This window comes from Etheostoma cragini, chromosome 10 (genome assembly GCF_013103735.1).
Source record: "Etheostoma cragini isolate CJK2018 chromosome 10, CSU_Ecrag_1.0, whole genome shotgun sequence".
NCBI lineage: Eukaryota > Metazoa > Chordata > Actinopteri > Perciformes > Percidae > Etheostoma > Etheostoma cragini.
The window spans coordinates 27,025,392-27,044,289 of record NC_048416.1 but is presented as its reverse complement, the minus strand read 5'-3'; the positions used below and the strand labels follow the sequence as shown (position 1 = coordinate 27,044,289).

The window sequence follows — 18,898 nt, the reverse complement described above, 5'->3', positions numbered from 1 at the left end:
TTTTGCAAAGCCAATCTACCGCTCCATAAACCACGACCTGATCATGTCCCAGAGTTGTTCCCTGCACTGCGCAGCTTAGTTTCTAGATGTAGACAGTCACAGAGGACAGAGTAACATGAGGAAGGGAGGTAGCAGTTGGTCATACATCGGTCTCAAGGTTTACCAGTTTACTAGTAAATGCAATAATTTGTCCCTACTGTGTTGTTTTTCAGACAACAGCAGTGACCAGTGCTAGTTTGTGTCTGTTAGCTCACAGGGCTCTAGGGCGTGACTAACATTTTTCCTCAAGGTTGCACCGGTGCACCTAATGTCCTCGCATCCGCTGCCTCTCCACAGACAAAGCAATGTTGTTTATATCGATATGGTTTAATTTTGCGTTACATGACCCATTCTTCTGTAAAGCCGTGCCTATGTTTGGACCTCTCTGTACAGCCCCACCCGCATTAACTCACACATGGCTCCCAGGAACATGGAGAGATACAGCTTCTCTCCACACTTCTGACATTTGTCTACAGTTTTAATTGTTATTAACACAGCTGTATATTGTTAAGCATGAGAGGCAAACCTGTATTTGTATATCAATGACGATACAAACATTTCCTACACTACACGTGTCTAGTTTTTCTAACATTACTAGTTGTTGCAACAGCATGTGAAAATTTGCATCAATGGCATTAATAATGCGTTTAACTGACAGCACTAGTATGTATGTATGTATGTATCTATCTATCAATCAATTATGAACTTTTTTTAAAGTACAAAAAATTAGTCATATCTCCATGGAAACCTGCAGGAGTTAAGGATAATTTTTATTAAAATTTACACATTTAACACAAGTTCTCTGGCTGCCGATCTGTGTGTATGCAGTGAATGGTTGAGGCCTCTTCATGTTGTCCCACAGGCATCAACAGAGCGCCAGGCCAACGCACACTGCCAATCTGACTCTGTCATTCTTTAGCTGATATGTGGCCAGAATCTCTGGTGGTCGACTGATAGCGTGTGTGTGTGTGTGAGTGTGAGAGATGCCCAACTAATTCAGTGATCCATTAATTTTCAGTCAGTGGATGAAGCGCTGTGTTTGGTGTCGTGGTGGGGACTCAGAAGGGTCATCAACTATGTGAGGCGACACTTGTGCATGTATGCAAGTGTGAGTCTGTCAGTGTGTGTCGCTGCCCTCGGCCTCCTCCGCCATCTGCCCACTGCAGTACAAAGTGTCCCCTCCAGCTCCCTTCAGGCCACTTTAGCAAGTTCAATCATGGCTCAGAATTAATATTGCGCATAATGGAAACAATGAAAGTTCTGTTTGCACATGTAGATGTAAGACAGATGTTTAACAGGTACAGGCAGACATACCATTGTGGATGTAGGATTATTCAGTAATGTAAGTACATTATTTGTAAATGTTGGGTGACTGTGGCACAGCAAGTACTGTAGAGCAGCTCGTCCTAATTAGTGTGTAAATGTGATAAACTATGAAACCAGAGTTCAGACAGTGAGGTTGGCAAAATGCACGAATTAGCTAAATTCTGAATGAGTGGTTAAGAGTGGAATACAAAACCTTGACGTAGCTGCTTCCCCTAAGCTGCTTCCTTTGTGAGGAGTACGTTTTTGTAGTTCCATCACCAATACTACAGAGCGATATGCCGTCTTGTCGGTTTCTTGTGTCACGTCAGGTGTGACATTCTCAACAATAAACGTTCTCACAATTTTCAGATGTTCTGCATTTCTTCTGAATAGAATACAGGTTATATCATTTATTCAGTATTTTTCCTTAAATAAGAACCACAAATCATGTCTCCTCTAAACCTGCCAGATCTCTATTGAGATCTCTGAGGACTTGATTTGCTCGGTTTTCAGTATCAATATTATCAATGTACAGAATATGGCACCCAAAAGCTGAACAAATTGGTTTAAAAAAAGGTTCATGGTAACACAAGCCAGACAGAAACAATTTGAAACTTTTGACAAGACGGCTCAGAACAAATACCAATTCAAAGGTTTAATGGCAATCCACGTAACTAAAAGCAAGTGTGACTAAAATACAAGACCTCTATTCCCATACAGTGAAGGCTTCCTTTGTGAGGTGTGAAATTGCAAATTATTGTTTTTCACTGATAAAAATGTTTAATATTGAAGGCATCATCAGAATATAGAAGTATTTATCTAAATAGAAATCACACATCCTGGTTTACACACACAGGCCACTGGTGTGACCCCCTGAAACCAGAACTAGAACTAGAACAACTAGAACAGCACGAGAACGTAGACCTCGATAAGGCATGCTTTATTTAATTATGTGGATTTTCCCAGGCGTAATCTAATTTCTTTGGGATTATTCTGACGCCATATGAATGCAGCACACACCCTATCTCGCAATGTTAATGAAAGAGAAAAATAATTTGGGTTTCAGCCCCGTGAATCAGATCCGCTTCGGAATTCAATGGGTTCTTCCTTGACTCATGCTCCATGCATCCCCCAAGTTTCATGAAAATCCCACCAGTAGTTTTTTCATAATCCTGCTGATAAACAGACAAACCAAGCTGAAAAACATGACCTCCTTTACATAGCTAATGAAAACAGTTCACTGTGCAGACTCTGGATTATCAAGAGTAACGGGAACATTGTTTGTGAAAAAAAAAAAAAAAAGACTGTGAGCCGAACAAAAGTTTAAATGACCTCCATTGTATTGAACAACAGTCCAGTTTGTCACTGTTAGGACATCACACTGTTGCCCGAATATTAACAGTATTAGAGCAAGGTTTGTGAGAGGCCCTTCAGGATACATCTCTGTGACTGACAGCTTTTATTACACTCTATGACACTGTATGAATTTTGGAGTGAACGTGAAACCAAACCCACCCATCTGGTGCCCCTGTTGTTTTATGAGAACCTATAGGCCCCAATTTCAGTTATGTTGCAACTCTAGCACTGACATTATTTCTGTATATGAAAACTACCGGTTCTATTAAAACTCCATTCTCCTATATAGTTTTGTAAAGTAAAATATATGAACAATAGGGGTTTATTCACAATTACAGTATGTCACTAAATACAGCACTACCCTTGACGGAAATGTAGACATTCCAGATCTGTTGGCTGTATCTGAGACAAAAGTTTGATTTGAGGAAGACAGAAAGTCGAACTGATGCGAGGGAGCGCTGATAAATTAGTTTTTGACAGCTAACATAAAAAGCCTGTTGGCTTCCTCTGTCAAAACCTCAGTGAAATATAGAGAATTCCCTTCATTGTGGGATGGGGTTTTGACAACTTGAAATAATATCCCTCTGGATGACAAGTGCTTTATCCATAATCTTTTCTTTCTTGAGCCCTCCCTCTCTGTCTGTCTTTCTGTCTGTGGAGAAGTAAACAAAGAAATGGTGGCAGTGTGAAGTTGTGGCATTTATGGGATGAAGCAGGTTTTGTTCACATTGCAAGTAACAATATTGAAAATATAAAAATGAATGGGGCCACAAGCTGCTGAACTGTAGTCGGAAGTTGTTTGAAATCCACTGTGCTCCCACTGAAGTCCCTCATTGTCCAGACTCCTGACTGCATTAACTGAAAATGGAAAGTGTTGTTAGAAACACTTGACCATGCCTTACAATGACTGTATGCAATCGTAGTAACCCGGTTAGTGACCTCAGTAAAAAGGATTTGTAGATGGAAGAGAAACCAAATGGAAAAGTTTACAACCTGGCATAGACATACTTGAAGTTGAAGTTGCTGTAGGCTAATTTTGGATCACCTCCAGAGCAAGAATCACTGCAATAGTTCTCATCTCTATTCTCAATTAATAAAGTCAGTGTGGGGTTTGGCGATAATAAAAAATATGCGGACTGGAAGTGAGATGGAGTGTGAATCTGCTCCCATCGTCCTGTGCAGGAGTTTTCGGTTGTGTACCAATCAACACAGGTGCCATTCCCCTGTAAATGCAATTTGGGAAAGGCAACAAGGCGTGAAAGAGACTATAATCACCTCTGCTTTCCTCACCTCTCTGCAGACAACTGCATCTCTTCACCCGTCTGTGCTTTTTTTTACCAGCTTGAGCTTTCAGGTTATATGCAAACAGAGGACAGTCGGCATCTAGAGGTGACTCCAGAAGATCTGCCGTTTTTTCTAGTGGTGCACAATATATTTGCCGCAAATATAATTTTGGTCGATATGGTTAATTTTTTCACACATTTGTATCGTTCCTATGTCAAAATACTGTGTGTGTGTGTGTGTGTGTGTGTGTGTGTGTGTGTGTGTGTGTGTGTGTGTGTGTGTGTGTGTGTGTGTGTGTGTGTGTGTGTGTGAATTTAGATCTAAATCCTACACTGCCAAAATCTGAAATAATAATCAAGAACGGCTAGCTGTAGTCTCGGCTGCAGTAGCTCCATTTTGCCGGCTAGTTTTCCTGTCAGCTCCATCTACAAGGGTGGATAGTGAACGTCTCTTTTCCGCCGCTTAATGCTCCAGTTCATTAAGCACAACATTTGTCTGCTTCCAAAGCCTGGGAAGGCTAAGGGTTAGGCCTAAACATAAAGTACTTGGCAGTTACAGTACTTAGTTACTGTACTTACAGTTCACAAGACTGTTTTGCTTTTCTCACACTCCTGCGAGCTGTTCTGTCTGATATTTTTTCTTGGTCCTCCAGATCTTGTTTAAACTTCCACTGTTCTTGATGACTCACATTTCTTAATTACATTCCGAACAACAAAAATTGGCATCTGAAAAGGCTTGGCTATCTTTCTTTAGCCTTCTCCTGCTTTGTGAGCGACAACTATTTTCAGTTTCAGTTTTCTAGACAACGGCTTAGAAGAACCCATGGTGCTGATTGTTGGGGCAAGGTCAGATGAGTCTATTATTTAAAACCTTAAGATTGACCTCACCTGGTCTTTCCAGATGATGATTGAGAACAAGCCATGCCACTGTCAGGGCTCAGCTTTCCAAAGGGGGCGGTGCATGCTAGAAACTCGGCAGGGTACCCAAACTTTAGCAGACGCCATTTTTTTGTTTTTTGTTATTTTGAAGTGTAAATGATGGATATAAAATCTAACTTTTTGTTAAATATTATACAAATGTCTAATCTGTCATTTGATGTCTTTTGGAGATTTTTTTTATCTTTTCTTGGCTCCTTTATGGACATTAATACAAATTTTTACCTGGGATGCCCAAACATTCGAGTCCCTCTAAGACTAATATACTGTAATACATAACTTTGTTTTCAAGATATGTCTCTATTTGCTTGATATGCTATTTTCATTTCATTTTAATAGTATTTTTTTCTTTTCTTTTCTTTTGCTTTGTAAGCATATATTGTTGTATTTCTTTTCTTTTCTGTATATGTTATGTAATGCTTTAATATTGTCTGATTAAAAGTCGTTTTGGACCCCAAGAAGCCTAGCTGGTCGTCTAGGCGTCAGCTAATGGGGATCCTTATAAAAATACAAAGTCAAAATACAAGAACCTCTTTTCCCATACAGTGAAGGTTTTCCTTGTGAGGAGTGAAACAACATAGACATATTATTAGTCACCGGCATACATGTTTTTATATCAAAAGCATCATCAGGAAATAGTAGTATTTATCTAAATAGGAACCACATCTCTCCGTTTCCTCAATTTGATTTGATTTTGAACCAAATTCTCCCCAGCTTCCTGGTCAATGCTACCCCCTTGTGGCAAAATGAAGTCACTGTTTCTGCTGCCTCAGTGCAGAACATGCCGACACCGACCTGAACCAGAGACTGTACTGAGACTTTATACTTATTTACTTTACTTTAAACCTTCCATTTTCTGAAATATTTATTTACATATATAACATGTATTCCTTCTGTTAAATCACACTGTTACTGTTCTGAAAAATTCTATATAAATAAATTGTACTCCTCATGACCATTTAGATCTCACTACAATATTATCTCTTCATCACACGATAACAATATATTGATTATGGTGATAATTTGAAACACACTTACACTCTTTGAAGGGGAGGAAGAGGATGGCCGCAGGAGGCGGGCCCAAAACTTCTAATCATTAAACTCTTATCTTCTCCACAAGTTTACAAACTGCCAGACTGGTTATTGACTAAAGCATCACAGTACAGACGGGGCATCTAAGGATGCTCACTCGCCTTGAAATCATTATCAATATTTTATAATTTTCCTGCCAAGCAAGGTCCTCAGTCACCTGGGAGAAGCCACGAGGAAAAAAAGAAGGAAAAAAAGTACAGTTGAAAATTGTTTTAAAGTCATTGCAAGCTGTCCAAGTTGGAATAAAATAGAAGGGATTTGGAGTAGTTGAGTCCAATGTTATTTAATCTAACCTTACCTTGTAGTTTCCTGAGTTTTTCTCTTTTTTCAAAGTGACAAAAACCTTCAGATTATCCAGGTGGTTCACACAGTTGAAAAGGCCCTACTTGAGGAAAAATACATAGATGCAACTTATTTTAAGCATTTTAGTTAACATAGAGGTACATACACCTTTAGTTTCACTTTTATTGTTTGCAGGTCATGAAAAACATTCATTTAAAAAAAGAAAAAAAGTAAGTACATTGGGAAAGGAACAGAGGCTGCCACCACCAAGTAGGTGTTAGGAAGACACGCAACATCAAAATATGGAACATTTTCAACAAAAGTTAATTCAATCCTTGAACACTTCTAGACATCTACATTTTTGAAGAAACTCTGTGATGGTTTGTTTTGGAAAAGCACTTTTTCAAGATTTTCACCTGCAGTAAAAAAGGAAGCCATAATTCCTGTGTTTATATACTCTGTATTATGGATCTATGTAAAAGACAAATATATTTTATCAACAAAAATACGCTTTAAATCAGAAAGAATATTGGAGAAAAGCCATTTTATTGAGAGATGTGTCGCAAAACCAAATCTTAAAAACTAATTCTTGATGCCAACTCCTGCATATCAAATACACTCAATATTTAAATTTTCAAGACCTAGTCATGTCTGTATTGTTTCATATTCAGACCATAAATACAGGAGAATTTTGTTGAAATTATGTGGTAATAGTACATAAGCGTTCTGTTTGGTGTTTCCAGTGTAGTTCAGTTCCCAGTCATTAAGTAGCAACAATTCTGCAGTTATTTTTGTCTGTATTATGGACTGAATAAACCTGAGTTTCAGTTGTTGAGCAGAGGTGGAAATTAACAGATTACATTAATTTAGTTTACTGTAATTGAATAGGTTTTATGCATACTTTTAAAGTAGTTTTAAAAATCTGTAATTTTACTTTTGCTTAAGTATGTTTTGTTTGAAGTATTGTACTTCGCTACATTTTAAATCACATTCGTTCCTGAAAAGGAAATTTAAAAGGTAGCTTTTGCTCTGAGTAACTTTTAAATGAGCTACTTTTTACTTTTACTTGTACTTAAGTAAAGGTTTGTAAAAGTAATATTACTTTTACTTATTTCTTTTATTCCTTCCACCACTGCTGCTGCGGGGCAATGCATATTACGCCTCAATTTCTTTAAATGGACAGATTGATTGGGATTGGGCAACAGGAAGAGGCCATTGACATGACAAAGGAAATTGTTGAGTGAGAGTGAAGTGTCCACTCAAATTCAAACCAAATCCTCTTGTACAAATGATACAATTTGACTTTGCAATGTCGTACAGTATATGTGTGGCAGTTTCCCTGATATCTAGTTCAAAAAGCTTTCTCAGCTGGATGGTAGCGGCTGTTATTTAAGAGAGTGGGGTTTAATCTTTGTTGAAGCTAAAGTGCAGCAAATGCAACAAGTCCTAACATTTCTGCACAACCTTCCTGCGTAACAGTTCATCATTGTCAAGTGTTCTGTAAATACTGAGCTACATTCACTTTGTGACAGTTAAACTATTTCATATTTGTAAAGTTGATATTCCTGGGGCATTAGGGTGACAATGGGGCTTTTGAAACTCTATTCAGTTATGATAATACATTATAAACATAAACTCAGTAACAAATACTTGAGCACACCATACAAAAACAAGCATTTCACTGTTATTTTGGCACAAATCTTTTTCCATATTTTATTCACAAAAAATACTATAGCATGAAATACAGTATAAAACATGAAAACACATGTTCAGCCTATTCTAAATGTACGACATATTGAACAGTGAACTCTGAACAGTAAAGGGAAAAAAACTACTAACTTTTACTTGATGCTGTGAAACTTCAAGTGTAGTACAGTAGGATGATTAACTGTCATAAACATGTAGAAAAGACACATAAAGAAAAATAGACCTGAACCTAGAAAACAATGTGTGCATTCAGTTTAGTTTCAGTATCAAAGCTACTGTAACCCCAAACCTCCAGAGAGAAGCCTTTGTGCATAGTTACATTTGTTTGTGTTTTAAAGAATATATATTTTTAAAAATTGAATTAAATTATTAAAACTATTGTATACTGCTTAAGGCTATGCTAGTTATACTTTGTTTTCTTTATATTTCACACGCAAATGTGTGTCAAATGCAAAGAACAAAAGCTACAAACACACAGAGAACATACACATATCCACTGAGTTCATCCCCAACACGTATCATTCTCCCTTTATGTTTTTGTGAAATGAAAAGGAAAGGCAAGGCAGGTATATTTCTGTAGCACTTTTCAACAACAAGGCAGTTTAAAGTGTTTTACTCAAGACCTAAATGTAAAGAGAAAGCTCATGTCCTCTTGTCTTTTTCAAACATACAGGCGCCGTTTTCTGAATCAAAGTCCAGTCGGGGGACCGCATGTGAATATCTCTTATTTCTATTTTCTCAGCAAAGGCTTCAGTGAGGACTGCGTTATAAATTTGCACAGCACTTGACTCAGATGACCCGATTCAATGCCCTGTATCAGTATTTAACCTGCAGAAGTCCTTAAGCGAACAATTCCCTCGAGCTCCAGAACATCTAATATCTTTTAAGGCATAGGCAACACTAATCCTCCCAAACCTCATACACCTTCCAGCAAAGGCATACGCAACCAAGCAAGACTCTCCTTTCTTTTGTGCAGTAATGTTGGAGACGTTTGAAAACTGCCCTGGGGAGATTTCCTGAATCAAACAAGTTGATTTATATTCTGTGTTAAAATTAATTGTCCTTCAGGTCCAACAAATGTGAGTTAATTTCCTTCTTCATAAACCAGCTGCAAAGCGGTTTTGAACATTTTAAACATTACACCTATGTTCACTAGCATAAGGGTCCTTTTCTCGCCTTCCTTTTGCTTGTGGTTTTGCACATTTTCGGCAAGAATATTGCATGTGACCAATCAAAACAGCTTTGCTCAAGGTCAAAAACCACACAGGGTACATTTGAACTAAAAACACAATTGCATAATAATGTAGCCAACCCTGAGCATTCCTGGATTACAAAAATAGAAACAAATGGACCTCCATAATTTAAATAATAATGTATTTAAGAATACATTGGCTTGTACTGACAAGCCACTCTCTTACACACAAAGAAATGTGCTGATTTGAAGTTTGACATGCACAATTCAACATTACATTTAACAAAATCTACTCCAGACTGTTTTGGTGTAAATTTCACACAGCATTCACTGCAAGAAACCGTTCTTTAACTCGAACTTTGCCCCCATTCATCACATGACAATTGTGTATTTACCAAGCTGTCATAACAGTAATGTTGTCACTCTCAGCAAACATGGATTGTAGACTAACTATCTTTTGATCATAATCTTTTATTTTTACGAAACCAACCAATCAAATACAAATTGTAAATCATGAGCAAACTGTGCTCTCTAGAAGAAAAATAAATCCTTAATTTGTCCAGTTTTAACAGTAAAAGGTGACCTGATATTAAAACATTAAAGGTAGGCCTGCACGATTTGGGAATAAATAGGAAACACAATTTTTTAGCTCAGAATAGATATCACGATTCTCTGCCACAATTTTTTTCTCACGATATGTAATGTTATTTGCACGCATGAACCTTGAAAACAAAACAAATTGGCAGTACCAAACAAAGATCTTTTGTTGGCACCTATAGCACATTGCTCATCACCACAAGCCTGTACACACCGAGGCTTCAATGAAGCGCGTGGGAGCGCTTTAAACCCTATTTCATACAGTTAGTTTAAAACTCACAGAAGAAAGTACTAGCGTTTGTGATGCAGTTGTGATTTAAAATTTAAATGGTGAACAGAGGGAATTCAGATCGCAATTTTTCCAACAATCGTGCAGGCCTAATTCACAGTGTGTTTATATATATATATATATTTGTACAATGTAGGCACGGTATAGGCATCCCTAAAGGCACCTCGGTTTTTGATACCTAAAGGCTGCAAAATGGGAAATAGACAGAAATTCTACTGGTGTTAGTGTGTTTGACAAACGGTAATTTTTGCTTCATGGCTTTGTTAACGTAAGTCTTTCCCACAGTACAAATAAATCTCTCCCTCTGTTATCAATGTTTAAGAGAAAACCGCATAATGGACTACTGTTAATTACAATACATTTATTCAAACTGTATACATTAATTTAAGAGGACAAACTTTTAAATGATTACTTGTAAAGCCAAAAACTTAACCAAAACTTGGGTTCCGGTAGTTTCCTTAGAACGGCATTTCTCAACAGACAGACCTTTTTCCACATTCTACAACAGACATGATCTGCCCAGAGAAATCATATTAAACTATAATGCCAAAGTTTTCCGCGTTCCAATGTATGAACGATAATTATGTTTAATTTTAAAAACTATGGTCCTTGCTGTAGCGGAATTAAAAACTATGCCACGATTATTAAAAATGCACTGTTATACAGTAGATGTATAAACCAACTGCTATTGTGCCTTTACTTTAGATGTACATGTACATACTTTAGATGTACATTTTCAATTCATGGGTCAGTGGTGTATGTAGTATTGGTATGTAATTGTTCATGAACTAATTTAGTAGGATGTTGGTGAGCAATATTTTCTTTATTGCAAGACGTGAGGTACAAATGTAACCCATTGTGAAGTTTTGACGTATCAATCAGTCCTTCAACGATTTGTCAATGTCACAATTGCAACAATTTACGCAAATTTAACCAGTCACCGTGAACTTGGTACAACTCGTAATTTTGACCAATCATTGCAATTTTAACCGATGACTTGAGTTCCGACAGTTGAGTTGCGACAATCCCAGCAGTCCCACGTGACAGACTTTGCGTCAGTACGTGACTATGAGGGCAACTGACCAAGCGGGAGTGAAACGTGTGTGATTCAAGCATCTCACATTTACCAACAAAACGTAAAACAAAAGATCTCGCAAAACCTTTCTGACAGTCCTGCCAACCCTTTAAACATTTTAACATTAATGTATGCTGTAATGTCTTTTTTTTTTTTTTCTTACTCTACAGTTGCTGAAAGCGTCTGCTGTTTCAATGTCGTCTGCTCTCTGCAGTGGGGGTGCTGCTCAGTTCCTCGACACACACACACAGAAACACACACACGGTGGATGCAGGTACGACCGGAGATGAGTTATACACGATGACCCAAATTGAGCACAGCTACGCATGTTGTTGTAAGTGCAATGATACGTTAAAGTACATTAAGCGCTTCAGGGTTACCATATGAATGTGTCCCAGGCCACAATAATAAATTAACTAACACTGAAATGACACATACAGTATGTTCAAATTTGATTAATTCAATAAATTATAAATTTTTGTATTAAATCCACCTTCCATTTTCATAACATACTAACATTTGCAGAATCTAACCTTTTTGGTAAAAATCTAAACTTTTTTTTTGCAATTTTCACTGTCTCTCACAACTTCATTAAAACAAAAAGACAAACTTTTAAATGTTACACATTAAAAAATGCTTTGACTATGTTACTGCTGAAAACAGAATTAAATAAAGAATTGTCTACCGTAATGTAGCATTGATGGTCTGGCAGGTTCAACCAAGCTTACTAGGAAATTGTGCTACTATTATGCATAAAGTTGGCATTTTGCACTTGGTTGGTTGATTAAAGCGTATTTGAGCAAGTCTGGCAGTGCAGATTGGCTCTTCTAACAGGTCAGGTAGGTGCAAGTATTTCAAGGCACATTCTTGGATTATGTGAGATTGACAATTGCATGAATGCAGATTGTTTTTGTTTTTTAGTATTTGCTGTCATAATCTCCGTTAGCTAAGAGGCTTCGGACGTAGTGGACGGCGTCTGCAATGGTGAAGAACATAATTCTGTTTTCTCCTCCATCACATCCTTTTTTGATTGGGTAGTATCCCCCTCTTTCCAGTGCGTCCAGTACTGAGATATTACACCGGGCCAGGACAACCTTGATCCCAAGTTCTTCATAATCTTTGAAGACCTCTTTCAGAGCATTCACTCCAGCAGTATCTAGAAACAAGATGGCGCTGCAGTCGATCACCAAGCTGTGTAAGCTACGGGAAGATTTATTGTTGAGCATTGAGGTTACAGTCGCACCAGCTTCAAACCCATCCTCTTTACCTGCACCCTCCATAGCCCTTGAATTTATATTTGGGACTCGTGCAACCTCTCCCTGCTGTTTGTTCTTCCTCTTGAACTTCATAAGCCGGGTTTTCTCCTTCACAGGATCAAGCCCTGCACACCTGTAGAGAGATTTTTTGAACAAGCTCTGGTTGGCGTAATAGATTGGAGCCTCGTATCTAAAAACAGCCACTCCGGGATGTGTCCGAAGACCATGGTAAGATGACAGGTCCTCATAATGCTCCCTGGTTGATGCCCGGCCAAGCTCCAGTACCTGGGCTCGCTGGGTTCGGCCCAGGACGCACAGGGCTGACACCAAAACCCCCACGAGAAGACCTAGCTCTGTGTTGACCAGCGCCGAGGTTGCCATTGTGATCAGCCAGATAGAGGTATCGATGCGGTTGACACGCCACATGCTGGGAATGTCGGTAAACTTTTGTAAAGCTCCGCGAAGGTTAACCAGGATGATGACTGCTAATACACATCTGGTCAGGAGAAGGGAGTGAGACAGGGCAAAGGTTAGGAGCATCACTCAGTGGCATTCATGGTGGAAAGCAATTAGTCAGTTGTCCAGAGAGTGAAAACTTGAGGTTGCAAGTCGTCACTTTACATTTGCAATATGAAAACTTAAAATTGACTCACAGTATTTTAGCTTTAAGACTTTGAAATTGCCTGTAATCTTTTGCCATTTGTCAGACAGAATCAGCTAAAGAAACCAAAAATCAACACAAATGGAGAGAGATGGAGGATTATAAAAGAGATGAGGAACAATGATAAAAACATAATCAGGCCTCGGCAGATGACATAATTGATGAAGACTTTCCATATTCCATATCATTAGTGAAGCATCAAGTGTGTCTGTGAGGGTGTTTTGTGTATGGGTGTGTAAATGAATAAATAAATAGATATAATAGAACACACAAGCAAATCAATAGCAATCATCAACCACAAACAATACACTGATCAAGGAATCTTCCCATTTACATCTAGTTGGCAATGTATTCTTTCTTTTCTTAATTTGTATTTCTAATCCTTGCTCCTCTTTACTCCATTCTTTTGTAATATTACAATGTTAAATGAAAGCACTTTAAAAAATATATCTATTATTTGGTCTGAACTACCACAGCTTCAGTAGAACGAGCAGTCAGCATTAACCCTGAACTACCTGTTGTCTGTATTTGGCTAAGTCTACTCTTGAAACAAACACATTGAATCCTTATACAAGCTGGAACATTGGAATGTAAAGGTTTTATTTTAAGAGTCAACCAGGGCACAAAAATTGAACGTTGTCTGTTTGCTCATTTCCTAAATGTGCATAACTCTTTATCACGTGGTTGGTAATGTCTGCTCTATAATAATGATTCTCCTCAGCGTGCGTTTTACAGATTAGAGATAAGTACCGTCTCTGGCGTGAGAATCTTACTCTAGCTACTAAAAACAACCTGTTTGTTAAAGAGATACAACTACTGGAGTGAGTCCAGCAGGTGCAGCTGCCCTGGCCAGCTTTTTGCAGAAATAGGTACTACATATAGTAGCTTGGTGGTCTAAGGCCGGCTAAACACCGGATCCTACCTGATGTTGGACCGTCGCAAAAAATCACCTTTTCTTAGTTTAAATTGATATCTGCATTGATTTCAAAACCAAAGACTTTTAACACATGTAATCTATTAACATGTATTTGTGTCAAAATGACTAACATCTTTTCCTTTTCTATTTTGCCTGAAACGCATTCAAAACGCTCGCATGTCACGTTAGTTCTATTTCTAGCATGCACACGTTTTCCGCATGGCTCGTGAGACGTGTGTAAACTCTAACCCCGTTAATATGGGAGCCGAAATAAAAACAGGATACGCCACAAAGCTGACACGCTAACTTAACGGCTTACAATACACAAAGTTGTTATTGTTATTTAAATAAACAGACAACCCTTTTATCCATTTTTCAGAGTTTGAATCTGTCGGCGCTATGTCCCGAGATAGCCCTCCCGGTACGTCACCTAGCAGCACCAGAGACGCAGCCAGAGTGTAGCCGGCCGATGACATTCATGGTTTCCCTTCTCAGTTACTCTAGACTAATTGTGCTTAGCTGATTTTTCTTATTTCATCACCCAGATTTTGTGATTGTACATTGTATGTTTATGTCTTGACATGGTTTCAACCGTGACCTTAATTGAAAATGTTAGTAATTTGAAACGATCACTTTCTTGAAGTTGAGTTTAGTTCATCATTCTATTGCGAGCAAGCGGGTTGTCATTCAAGAAATAACGACTAACTAATTATGTGGTATGCTTACTTTTGAAGGGAGTAGAAGAGCGGTGCGATAACCAGCAGCACCAGCAGCAGGACAAGGGCGCTGACCAGCCCAGATATCTGCGTCTGACACCCTGTTGACTCCTTGACGAGGGTCTTAGTCAGCGCAGCGCTGGTGGTGAAGCAGTGGAAGAACGACGGCAGGATGTTGCAGAAGCCAATGGCGTACAACTCCTGGTTGGCGTCCACTGTGTAGCCGTGCTTCTTGGCAAACATCTCTGACAGTGAGACGGTGATGGCGAACCCCACGATGGCAATAGAGAAGGCGTCAACAGCAACGCTGGGGATCAGAGTCCACATCGGCAGCTGGGAAGGGAGGAAGCCAGTGGGGATGTCACCAGCCACGCCCGACCCGTAGTCGGTGTCGAAGCGGCCAAAGTGAGAGGCCACTGTTGCAATTACCACCACAAAGAGCTCGAAGGGAATGGGAGCCTGGGTAAGGAAAGGAAAGCAATCTTGTTTTTGTAAAGTTAAGTCTGAGGGTGTCAGGGAAAGACAGTGCTGAATAGGTCAGAGAACTTTGTCCTGTGTATGGATGCCTTTTTAGGACATCTTGGGCTCAGACCTATTGCAACTTTTTTTAGCTGAACCGTGTCACTTTTCGCTACACTTTTATATGCCTTACTTGTAATTTCCCAGCCTCAATTCCACGCTCACTTCTGCTTTAGCTGTCGATGTTAGCATCAACCTTAAAAGTATAGCTGAGGCTTATTTGTTTTTTTAATAAATCCCACCAAACAAACCACCCTAAACATGAACCTAACCCTGGGCATGTCTAATCTTAACCTAAACCTAAGCAGTTTCAAGGATGTACTGGAACTTAACTGCCTCAAGGCATGTACCCAACAGTTACTGCATTTTCTAATGGGACTCAACCCAACTTTCCACTTTTGTTCCACAAGTTGAACATTTCAACTGTTGCTAAATAAGTATTACAATTTCTTTCACACTGAACCAAAGTGATGGAGTGACCAAACCACACCACCCTACACACCTGCTAACATGGACTAAAATGGACATTTCAAAAGTAGAAAAGACTGAACCAGGTTAGTTAGTGCTCTCTCACTGAACCAGTTCCACTTTAAATGACTATTCTCTGATCACTATACTGTAATATAGTTGTGACTGGAGAACAAATGGAACTGGAACTTCTGATTATAATCTTGGTCAGCAAGGACTATCTGAAATAAACTTATCTGCACTTTGTCTGTTTACCTTAAGCTTGGCTTTGAATCGATTGTTGAGCTCTTTGGTGGGTATCAGTATCAGCAAACACACCAAACTGGTCACCAGGTCACAAATGTTGGTGTTGCTCAGGTTGGTGAGCAGGCTGTACCAGGTCTTAAACAGGGTGAACCAGCCCTGAGGCCTGGGGATCTTCAGGCCCAGAAGGTACTTGAACTGGGATGTGAGAATGGTTAGGGAGGCTCCTGTAGCAAAGCCACTGAGAAGGGAGTTGGAAAGGTAGACGGAGACAAAGCCTACTTGGAAAATACCCATTAGCACCTGAGAGGATGAGATAAGCAGGAGTAGGTTGAAGGCAAGAAATTGATGTCTAAAGAAATATTTGCAAAACAACACTTGAGCTATTATTGTCTTCAAGCATTTCCAATACCATTAACAGATGCCAGCCATGTGATACTGTCTTTCTATCCAGTGCATGAGATCGCCCCTCCTCACTTACCTGGTAAACTCCAGCAGTAAAGGTAACTGTAGCTCCCACTGTGATTGCATAGCAGCTTCTGTCACATCCCACCCCAACGCTGCCATTCCCCTGGTCAGCCAGCAAGACGGTGCTATTGTTACTATTGAGGATGACACTTTCTGTGAGGTATCCTGCTAAAGCTAATTCTCTATCCACAACCTGACCTACAAGCAGGCAGAGCACCCCGAAAATCCCCACTGAGATGTGTCTAGAAGTGCCTAGGATGGAATATATGATGGATGAAAAGAAAGAAGTATAGAGACCATATATGGGGTCCTGACTGGCCAACAAGGAGTAGGCTATGGACTGAGGGACCAACAGGATTCCGACAATCAGTCCTGACATGACATCGCCCAGCAGCCATTCCCTGAGCTGGTAGCGTGGCAGCCATTTCAGAATCGGGAAGAAGCCCAATAATTTGGATTTAGCTTTCTTTGGGGTGCATGAGCAGTGTTTCTTCAGACAGTGTGACACAACGGATTGCCAGCTTTTGGGCGTTTCTTCCCCCACTCTTTCCAGAATGAGAGGCTGCTGCTGGTCGCTCTGAGCTCCATCTTCTGCTGTTGGACAGCAATCATCACCGTGAGTCATGATAGAGCCCTTATCTGTGGGGATTTAAAGGAAAAGAGTCCAGTTTAGCCAAATAGTCAAAACAACTTAATCAGAAAACAGCTGATTACAACTTGCAAACAAGTATGGACTTAAACAAAAATATTTCACAACTCATCAATACATCTATAAAATTTGCACCTCACACCAATGACAACTACGGTTGCACAATATGAGGAAAATATGCAATAATGTTAAATATGCAATAAAAATATTATGTGCAATAAATAAATACACAAATAGTGTACTCAGTTCTGCCTTTCAAAACAAATAAAAAGGAAACAATTTCCAACATTCTTTTATTGAACACATTAAACTTTAAAATTAAAATAAAAAGGCACAACAAAAACCTCAAAAATCTCTGAGTGTCTCTGCAATATGTTGCAGTCTTTTGCGATGGGTCTATTGCGTCAGTTAATATTGCAATGACAATTTAAGAAAAAAAAAAAAAAAAAAAAAGGTATGTTGCGTATGAAAACGTGGAAGAAGTGTAAAATGAGGAGGAGGAAAAGTGCTATTAAATGTATACGGGTTGGCCTGACTGCATGTATCTGACATTTTGATTTCTCACTCCTCTTAATGTTATATCACGATATGAAACCACCACTTTTTCATTCAATTAAGCTCATGCTTCTAGTGACCCTCAGACAAAAAAACACACACACACACACACCTTACTGACAAGCACCAGTACTGCGGTCTACCAAAGTGAGGACAAGCAGTAAGTAAGGAAGTAAAACTGGAAGGTGAGTAAACGCAGGAAGTAAACTGACCGTAACAACCATATAATATGATATGATGTTCTCTCTATACAGCCTTGACCCAATTAAGGTCATTATGAAAACAGTCTTAAGGTGCTTAGTCACTTGATCTTTAGTACATTTAGTATATCTTTTCATCTTAATTTTTCCTACTTTGATATTTTGGTTTCCCACTTTTGTTAGTAAGAAAATGCATGCGATATCTTGCATTCGGTCACTTTAGGAGGTCAAATATCTAAAAGTCTAGTTTAACTGGATTGAAAACTAAGTTTTTGTTACAGGTCTCCCTTACTGCCGTTTGAACACGAAACATATGGGGTGAAAAATCCCAGGCACTTGTGGAAACTCAACTTAAAACTGAAACTAACTAGAAAAGATGGAGAAAGAACCCAGTTGATTGTATGTTAATCTAGACAGATTTTACCTCTAGCACATTCCCAGAAGGTTCTTAACTTTACTGGTACCGTCACGTGCGGTAGGCCTGCGACTCATTTACATAACGGCGAGTTTAAACGAAACGTTAGTCCTGGTTTAATACATCATGGCACTTGTACGCGACTTAACGTTACTATTTCGCTCGCTGCAAGCTTAATTTAACGTCAAAGCATTCTCTAAATGATAGCGTTAATAGGATTACAATGACTTGTTTTCTTTCCTAAGAGAAGTTACGTGTAACGTAGCGTTGGTCACAATGGGATTACCGGGGTCGTGTCTAAGCTGTTTAAATGCATGGGACATTCTCGTTATAAACACAGTTTTAGGTTACTTACGACAATGTCCGTTCAACGCAGTCTGACTAGCTATGTATCGCTAACTCAGTCCGGGAACTGCCAACGTTGCCTTGGCAGAGCTATGAATGGGCACCATTGTAAACAAATTGTTGACGTGGACCAGGTGAAACTTTAGCGAAGTAACGTTGACAGAAATCCGCTCTTCCGCGGGGTAAAAAAGCATTGCTGTTAATGTGTAAAGTACCTGACCTGAGCTCCAACATCTCTCGGTTTACCAAAATAATTGAAAAGTTGTTTCCAGACAGCCGAGTGTCATTCCGCCTCTAAATCATTTTACACATAGCTCCTTGCGTTATGACGTTG

At 39.1% G+C, this 18,898-nt stretch overlaps 1 protein-coding gene and 1 long non-coding RNA gene across 2 annotated transcripts in view; one reads left to right on the top strand and one right to left on the bottom strand.

The window, feature by feature from the left end:
- Positions 1-14,942, top strand: part of LOC117951639 — a 26,066-nt gene extending 11,124 nt beyond the window's left edge. Inside the window, exon 3 of the long non-coding RNA XR_004658223.1 lies at positions 14,721-14,942. This is a non-coding gene — a long non-coding RNA (uncharacterized LOC117951639). The remainder of the gene's footprint in view (positions 1-14,720) is intronic.
- Positions 10,791-18,898, bottom strand: slc26a2 (solute carrier family 26 member 2). Its single transcript, XM_034883415.1, has 5 exons — positions 18,785-18,898; positions 16,414-17,039; positions 15,945-16,235; positions 14,713-15,161; positions 10,791-12,905 (listed from the first exon to the last, which is right to left on the bottom strand). Exons 2-5 carry the CDS (start codon positions 17,023-17,025, stop codon positions 12,071-12,073), a joined length of 2,187 nt encoding a protein of 728 aa, XP_034739306.1. The 5' UTR covers positions 17,026-17,039; positions 18,785-18,898; the 3' UTR covers positions 10,791-12,070.

Bases quoted from the DNA above. Each gene is read 5' to 3' on its own strand.
- slc26a2 (XM_034883415.1), bottom strand. From the start codon at position 17,025: ATGACTCACGGTGATGATTGCTGTCCAACAGCAGAAGATGGAGCTCAG. The intron at 15,162-15,944 runs GTAAACAGACAA...TTCCTTACCCAG, and splicing joins GATTCAAAGCCAAGCTTAAG to GCTCCCATTCCCTTCGAGCT. The intron at 12,906-14,712 runs GTAAGCATACCA...TCTCCTGACCAG, and splicing joins CTCTTCTACTCCCTTCAAAA to ATGTGTATTAGCAGTCATCA.